The sequence below is a fragment of the Bufo gargarizans genome, chromosome 9 (assembly GCF_014858855.1).
Source record: "Bufo gargarizans isolate SCDJY-AF-19 chromosome 9, ASM1485885v1, whole genome shotgun sequence".
NCBI lineage: Eukaryota > Metazoa > Chordata > Amphibia > Anura > Bufonidae > Bufo > Bufo gargarizans.
In genome coordinates this window covers 180674162-180683332 of record NC_058088.1, presented here as the reverse complement: position 1 = coordinate 180683332, position 9171 = coordinate 180674162, and the positions used below count along the sequence as shown (strand labels likewise).

The 9171-nt window shown below is 46.2% G+C and overlaps 1 protein-coding gene across 1 annotated transcript in view; it reads left to right on the top strand.

The window, feature by feature from the left end:
* The first annotated feature begins 4363 nt into the window (after positions 1–4363).
* The window catches only part of PTGES (prostaglandin E synthase), a 45171-nt gene continuing 40363 nt past the window's right edge, over positions 4364–9171 (top strand). Inside the window, exon 1 of the mRNA XM_044306519.1 lies at positions 4364–4516. Within this exon, the coding sequence (XP_044162454.1) occupies positions 4412–4516 (105 nt within the window). The 5' untranslated portion in view covers positions 4364–4411. The remainder of the gene's footprint in view (positions 4517–9171) is intronic.

Here is a 9171-nt window from a genome sequence, read left to right as displayed (position 1 = left end):
AGCACAAGGGGCCCAATACTGGGCACTTGGAGGAGGTGGGCTCGGGCTCCTGGAATCATTAATCATGCCCCACTGGGCACTTTGGAGGCTTATTAGTAGACCAAATAAAATGTATCTTCTGCCATTCAGAAAGAGATAGATATCACTTACAAGGGTATAGTTTTAATAATGGTACACAGAGCGAGAGAGCACTGCCATTAGTTTAATGCAGTGGAAGTGGGTGACAGATTTAGGCTACTTTCACACCTGCGTTCAGGTGTCCGCTCGTGAGCTCCGTTTGAAGGGGCTCACAAGCGGCCCTGAACGCAGCCGTCTGGCCCTAATGCATTCTCAGTGGAGGCGGATCCACTGAGAATGCATCCGTCTGCCAGCGCTCAGCCTCTGCTCCGCTCAGTGAGCGGACACCTGAACGCTGCAAGCAGCGTTCGGGTGTCCGCCTGGCCGTGCGGAGGCGAGCGGATCCGTTCCGACTTATAATGGAAGTCAATGGGGACGGATCCACTTGAAGATGACACCATATGGCTCAATCTTCAAGCGGATCCGTCCCCCATTGACTTTCAATGTAAAGTCTGAACGGATCCGCTCAGGCTACTTTCACACTTAGAAAATTTTTCTAAGTTATAATGCAGACGGATCCGTTCTGAACGGAGCCACCTTCTGCATTAATATGAGCGGATCCGTTCAGAACGGATCCGATCGAACGCTAGTGTGAAAGTAGCCTTATGAACTCTCATTCGGGTCACCACTAGAATGTATGCCCACTAGTATATAAGGGGCCACTGTTCCGTACCATTGAAAGTCTATTGGACTGATGGAGACAGCCAAGTACAGTGCTCGGCTGCTTTTATCAGCCCTTTACATTTATCACATAGCCTATGGATGAGATGTTGGACAGGTTGATTGTGATATCACCCCTTTAAAGGGAACAGATGCTTGGCCAACATCCTAGTATCTGCAGAAACCTCACTCTCACGCAGGATCAGTAAACTTCTCCAGGCCTAAGGGCTATTGCCTGCGACTAAGGAGATCTTGCAAAATTTAGTTTTAATAAATCAAGTAAAGTTTAGTCTGTACAATTTCAATTGCTTCATATATTTACATATTTAAGTATCTTATCATTTCTTTTCAGGAGATCCTGGGGAATATCCAGGACAACATGTCATGCGTATTTGGGTAAGTCAGTAAACAGCAATCCTACTCTTCCTGGAACAGGTTATGATTGGTTCATTGCTTGAATAAATCATACTTAGAGGAAAAAAACAATTGTTACAGTCCTGTAAAAATAAAATATTCCATTGACGTTGCGCTGAATGACCAATCCCATGCTGGACGACTTGAAATGTATATTATGTTTAATTAATCAGTGTGCTGCTACTTATAGTTCTATGCATTATGTTGCAGCAAGGTAGCGTGCACCTGTGCCTTTATTTATATATACTATGGAGGTGCTGGTTTAATTTTCTTTTGTGATATATATATACTGTATATAGAGTGTTCCTTTAAGATTCATTTGATGACACATAACCATAGTGACCTAGGATCAGGATGTATGATTATTTTTTATTACTGTATTTCCTACATGTAGCCAAATTTTATAAAATCCATCACAACCCCTTTAAACCCTTCAGACACGTGACAACTAACATGGCCACCATTACTTCTCCCACAAGGGTTGTCACCCTGCCTTCTAATACCCATGAATGGGGAATTTGTCAAATAAAGAGGTTTCAGGGGTAAAATATTGAAGAAATATCCTCCTGATAGGTCATTAGTATCTTATTAGTTGGGCAGCACGGTGGCTCAGTGGTTAGCACTGGTGCCGTGCAGTGCTGGGGTCATAGGATTGAATCCAACCAAGGACAACATCTGCGTGGAGTTTGTATGTTCTTGTGGGTTTCCTCCCACACTCCAAAGACATACTGACACGAAACTTAGATTGTGAGCCCCATTGGGGACAGTTGGATGCTTATCCCTGTAAAGTGCTGCGGAATATAGTTGCGCTATATAAGTATGTATAATACTGCTGCAGTGATGTCAGGTTCATCAGTCACAAGATCTATAAGTAGCTCCCTCCTATTCAAATAAATGAGCCTGAGCTGCAATACCAAGCACAGCCACTATACCATGTATGGTGCTGTGCTTGGTAAGCTGTTAAGATGCCCTTTCAAACAGCTGATTGATGGAGGTCCCGGGAGTCCTATTCTCACCAATCTAATATTGTTGGCCTATAGGTCATCAATCTTGTACTTCCAGAAAACCCCTTTAAGCAGGTTGCTCGATGCCAGCCATAGGCTAGGATTCTACAACAACGTGACGTTGCAGGACATAAACTCACAATGTCCTCAACGTTCCACTACTACATCACCAATAATGATAGAGACCCACAAGATGCTGCGACCGTAACCCAACCGTTGGCTAAAAAAACTAAATTGTCGCACAATCCTAGGTCATCATGTAGACCCAGCCTTTTTTGTGAGTGACAGCCTCATTTGAAACTGCAATGGTGTCCACAGGTTGTCACCGAACATCCCCAGTAATGAGTGCAACTAAAACGAAAGATGAATAAAACCAACAACCTGATGGCATAGAACGACTTACAGATTTATATTAAAGGGAATATGTCACCCATATTTTTTCAAGCGATATGCATCCTTTTTTTCTGGTTTTATTTTCCGATTGTAGATTTTTTAAATTCCATTTTCTGAACATAATTATGGGGGTGACCATCTTGCCTGAGCTGCCCTTAAAGGGAGTCTGTCACCTAATCTGAGCCTTTTAGACCGCCCAGATCAGGTTATAGACTCCTGTGCCCTCATTACAATGGTACCTTTATTTGTGCTGTCCCTCGCCGAGATCTTCCAAAAAAGACTTTTAAAACTTATGCTAATGAGGCTCGGCAAGTGCCCCGGGGCGGCGTTACTGCAGCAAGTGCCCAGAAAACCACACCTAGTTCACCCCACTGGCCCGCCCTCCTTTCCTATTATTACCTCCTCCTCTCCCTCACAAATCTCGCACCTGCTAGAGGAAAGACGCTGCTGCACCAACCCGCCCCTTCTTTGGCTTCACTGCAGTCCTCTGCAGCGGCTGGTTACTTCCGCCCGCTGGATTTCGAGCTACGGACCGGCGCATGCGCAGTCCAACTCCCTGTTCCTCTGCCCATAATGGGCACAGCAGTGCGCAGGTGCAGGACAAGTGTGGAGCGGCGCAGGAGCGAGATTTGTGAGGGAGAGGAGGAGGTAATAATAGGAAAGGAGCGAGGGCCAGAGGGGTGAAATAGGCGTAGTTTTCTGGGCACATCGCCGAGGGGTCTGGGCACTTGCTGCAGTAACGCCGCCCCGGGGCACTTGCCGAACCTCATTAGCATAAGTTGTAAAAGTCTTTTTTGGACGATTTTGGCGAGGGACAGCACAAATAAAGGTACCATTGTAATGTGGGCAAATGAGTCTATAACCTGATCTGAGCGGTCTAAAAGGCTCCGATTAGGTGACAGACTCCCTTTAACAGCATTTAGAGATATGCTTTACAGCAGTCACCATGGATCATAGCCACAATGGCCAGGAGAGAACCTCATTGTCTTTTATGTGGGCATTCTTTAGGCATGCTCTGTGACTTGTGCAGACGCCATTGTACAGAGAGGGAGAGTAGATAAGCTTTGCAAATGGTGGATCCTAAGTTAGCTATACAGAGGTGATATCTGTCATTCTAAGGCTACATTCACACAAACTTATTTTTTTTCTGTGTCTGTTCTGATTTTTTGCGGATTGGATGAGGACTCATTCATTTCAATGGGTCTGCAAAAAATGTAGACAGCACACCGTGTGCTGTCTGCATCCGTACGTCCATTCCGTAGACCGCAAAAAAGAGAGTGTGTCCGTTTTGCGGACAAGGATAGGCATTGTTACCATGGATCCGCAAAAAACAAAAACACGGATGCAATACAGATGCCAAAAGGACATGCGGTCGTGTGAATGTAGCCTAATCCTGTGATGATAATGATATGACTACTGAAAAGTGATTGTACAGACCAAGAAGTGGCACCTATTATTAGGCTTAGTGGCCAGTGCGAAAACCTTAGGATTTTAAAAAATATATATAGATAGTGATGTGGAAAATGGAAAATAACCACCAAAAATTATTTAACAAAATGTTTAGCATAAAAACTTGATTTAAACAATAAGTCATTTTCTGATGACACATTCCCTGGCTTGTGGAAATTCTGAGTTTTTTTACCCCCTTTATACCCGTCCATATCACTTTATGGATTTTTACAATTTTTCTGTGGTCACACACAGCTGGAACTATCCCCTCCTTTCTTTGGAGTTACTCCTCCTGCTTCCTTCCCCCCTCTACTACTGTCTGAGGTTCCCATCTACACTTCAGTCTAGGCTTACTGCTCCTTTCAGCTGCCGAGATGGAAAACAAGGTATTCCTGTCGTTTGTCTTCTACAGCACCCTCCTCATAATCAAAATGTACATTCTCGCTATAATCACCGGGCAGATCCGACTACGGAAAAAAGTAAGTCACAAAATACTCATACTTTTTTTTTTTTTTTTTAAAGCAGCACATTACTATTAGGATGGAAAAGGTTAAATGTTCCTTGCATTCCCTGGGGGCTCACACTGAATAGCAGGATTGTCTATTCCTGGTGGAGCAGCATGTAGTGAAACAGATACAGTATAGTCTGCAGTTTGTCCTGGCAAGTAAATGGTTAACGCTTTCGGGGATCGCTGACGGACAGTTGTTAACGCCAAACGCATGAACGGCAAACGGATGAAGTGTGATTGATGTGTATATGTGGGTGGGAAGACTGGAGACTGAGGGCTAACCCTTTAGCGACCAGGTACACTTAAAGGGATGCAGGATTAAAATAAAAAGGGGCTGCTTATTTTCCAAAAACAGCGCCACTCTTGTCCATGGACAAGAGTGGGGCTGTTTCTGGAAAGGAATCAGCACCTTTTATTATTCTGTTGTGAACGACAACTCCCAGCGTGCTCCGTTCACTTGCATGAGAGTTCTAAAAACGGCTAAGCAAGTGTACATGCTAAGAGTTGTAGTGTCACAACAGTTGGGACTCGGTGCCAGAGGTGGATCACTTACCTTTGTAAATGGTGAAAGCAACAGTTCCGATTACAATATTTTAGGGGATTACTAGTTATGCAATTAAATTACTAGCTATGCAGTTACTTAAAGGGGTTTTACTCAGGATTGGTCAATCAGTATCAGATCGGCGGCGGTCCGAATCCCAGCACCCCTGCCGATCAGCTGTGTGAAGGGACAGCGGCGCTCTGTGAGCACTGCTGCCATTTCTTAGGGCAGTTATGTTACGTTCATCAGTCGCATGGTCTAGGCGCTGCTCCATCCCTTTCAAGTGAATGGGGCTGAGCTGCAATACCAAGCATTGCCACTATACAATGGACGGCGCTGTGCTTTGTATGTTGCGAGGAGGCGGTGGTCCAATGAGCGCCGCGGCTTCCTCAAACAGCTGATCCTGATACAGGATAAGTCATCAATATTAAACATTCGGAAAACCCTTGTCTGTTTTAGACTTCTGTTTTTGTCAGAAGGACGCCCAAAAAATAAGCCACACTTGTATGATGTCCCACTCCTGCGACCACCTGTAATCTGCAAGGCAACTTGGCATCATTTCCCTGCAGCGCCACCACAGGAGAAATTAAACATTACATGCTACTTATTGAAATCAGTCGGCTGTCCATGGAAAAACAGAGTCCTTTTGAGACGGACATGCAGAAGGTCCATAAACAGGGACTCTCCTCCATTAATTCGAAATGGCCTAACAGAGTACCTCCAAACTGGAAATTCCCTCCAATTCCAGTCCTGGATATACTGCAGTTATAGAGAGTCTGAACACACGCGGGTATGTCACACTGCCACATGCTTCTCACAGTCTTAGGGCTCATGCACACGACCGTGTGCTGGCCGTGGTCGTATTGCGGCCCGCATACGGCGAGTCTGCAATACACGGGCACCGGCCGTGTGCATCACGGATCGCGGACCCATTCACTTGAATGGGTCTGCAATCCGGGAGATGCGGGACGGAGGCACGGATCGGAAGCCCACAGAAGCACTACAGAGTGTTTCCGTGGGTTTATTGTACGTGCCTCTGCACCGCAAAAAAGTAGTGCATGCTACTCTTTTTTGCGGTGCGGACCGTCGGATGCGGATCACGGACCCCATTCAAGTGAATGGCGCCGCAATCTGCATGCGGCTGCCCCACGGTCGGTGCCTGTGCATGGGCCCAGCCAGCACACAGTCGTGTGCACGAGCCCTTAATTACAGCTTTTTCCCAGAAGGTGTTAATCTTGTAACCCTTTAAAAAGCCACCTTGGCTATTAACCTTTAAAGAACAATGGTGACTCGATGACATTGATGAATGAGTGGTCACCTATCTGACATAGGGTCACATCACCGCCAGCAAGCCATGCACACATAATACACCTGCTCAGTAATCTCGGATACAACCTTGGAAACAGGAATATCCAGACTGTTATGGGTTTTTGAGTGTCGTTCCTGAAAATAATAGGATTACGGCACCTCCTGTGACATGCCTACCTGACCCCAATTGACCTGTCAGTCCAATGATCCTCACGTAACAAGGTGTGGAAGACTATGTAGATACTGTTTTAGACCTGCACATTCTTTCAAAGGGCACCAAATGCTAGAGACGATGCACATCCAGAAAGTAAAGCAGGTTCATGGCGCGTCAACTTTAGTGCATTCATTGTGAATGGCGTCAATGGATCTTTCATGTGTGAAGACAGTAGGGTTAACATCTTCCACGCCCAGGGTACACATGGCTGAGAGCCATAAGGTCAGATTACATCTGCTCACCTGCTGGATATCTGATCTGAAGGCCCAGTAGTGAGAATCAGGGCGTGGAGTTGATGGATGGAGACTTGGGTCAGCCTTTGGTAATGAAAGCTATCTCCACAATTCGTAAGGCCTGTAGTCACACTAGACTAGTGCCTAGGGCAGGAGATAAAGGCGGGGGTGGTGGATTATGGTGATGGGTGTGTTGAAGAAACGTTTTCCACCCCATAACTAATCACCATGGCAGACGAAGATAAGGAGAAGCATGACATAGATTCTGCCAAGTCATCTGTGTCCGCAGCTCAGTGCCAGTTCAGTCTGGAGTCATTTGAGCCAGGTTTGTTGTTAGGGAAAGGCTGTCTGACAATCATATGATAGGGTATAGTTGCTAAGCAGTGCACCCCTAGTGTAGCATATCAAACCACAGGGGAAGCACGTGAGGCTCACAGTGGGCCAATGGGTGCAATAGTTCATGTACTGACGGTTAGCAGATGCCTCCCATGGCTGGCATACAGTGGATGGGAAGACAGCACAAAATCCTCCGGGGCACTCTTGGTTGCAGGGAATACCAGACAGATGTTGGTTGAGGTGCCCTTGTTGGTAATTGGTGTTAGGTGCTTTTGCGGCTGAGCCCCTGGTTTGTGACGCCAGCACCGTTAGGTACAAATGTTGAGAGTAGCAGTAGTAAGAATCAGGAGTCGGTTGTTGTAAACCAGTTGAACATTTACTGAAGAATCAATAGTCTCTGGACAGTTGGTACAGTTCGTCAATGGAAAGCTTTTTGTATGGCATAAGTAATATTAAGTTCTCTGGTAATCCTATTATCAGGTAGTGGCAGTTGTCAATGGAGGGATTCTTCTAATGCTGATACTTTACATGCATGGATCCTGGTGGTAATCCCAAGTTCACTCTATAGTACTCTGGTGCTAACATATGCTGATATATCTGGTTACTATGAGCTATCCTTTAAAGGGGTTGTCCGGGTTCACATACCCTTATTTTCACCCCGGCAGCCCCCGAGGCTAGCTTTGGAGCATCTCATGCTCTGATGCGCTCCCTTGCCCTGCGCTAAATCGTGCAGGGCAAGCGATCTTTTATTTACAATAACACACTGCCGGGCGGAAACGTCCGCCCGGCAGTGTGTTCGGTGACGTCACCGGCTCTGATGGGCAAGCTAAATCCCGCCCATCAGTGTCGGTGACGTCACCGGGCTTCCAGGCAGCCCCATGGAGAGCAGCGGTACGTCACCGGATCAAAAAAAAAAATGCCTTTGCCCTGCGCGATTTAGTGCAGGGCAAAGGAGAGCATCAAAGCATGAACTGCTCCGATGCTCCTGTCAAGGGGGCTGCTGGGGGAAAATGGAGGTATGTCCGGGTTCAGCTCTGAATCCGGACAACCCCTTTAAGGGCGATCTCCCTTGTGGCAGGCAAACACATCTGCATCATTATTTGCAGGATACTCTTATAAATAGGTTTTTCAACTATGACCCAGAAGGCTTGTGTAGTGGACAAGGGCAATTCTGCGCACTAACTGTCCATTTGTGTCCTGGCACTCGGAAAGTTGCTCTGAGGCACTTGTGCTAATGAGGTCCATGAGCTAAATTTAGCTGTTACCCTCGCGAGGCTCTCTGCATCTTTGTACATAGACTCACTGTCTGGTGCTTGGTTTCTGTAGTTATCTTCTCCAGGCTTGATCAGGGCCCAGAGGAAAGGAAAACAGATATAAGTTGACTTTAGCCTGTTTCTCTCCTCCATGAACTTGCTTCTCCTCCTTCTCACACTCCAACTTCAACTCTCTGACTAACTTCCTGTCTAGACACTCCCAAGCTATATGTATTATGTGGTGCCAGCACCACCTAGGGGCAAATGGGTGCAAATTACCTTGCCAGTCTGATAAAAGGAAATACCATACAATGCAAACAAACACACACATGTATATGTGTATGTATATAGCAACCAGTCTCGATGACATAACTATTCAGCTCAAAACCGGCTTGTATTGTGCCAACTTGGTAGTAGTGATGCCATGTCTCTACCTGTTTCATTTATTACGTATTAAAGGGGTATTCCTATCTGGGACAATTATGGCATATCAGTAGTATCACCTTTGGGACCTGCTCCTATTTCAGGTATGGGGCTTCGAAATGAATGGAGAGCAAGCCGCTGAAAGACCCATAGCAGTGAATGGAGGGATGGCTGCGCATGCGCGGCTTGCTCTCCTATGGGACTTCCAAAAGTTGAAGTGTCGGCTATTTTTGGAAGAGACAACGCACATGTGCAGTGTGCTCTCTGTATAATGCGGTCCTTGTTCTGGAGGTAAGAGCTGGTCCGAGAAGTGGGGCC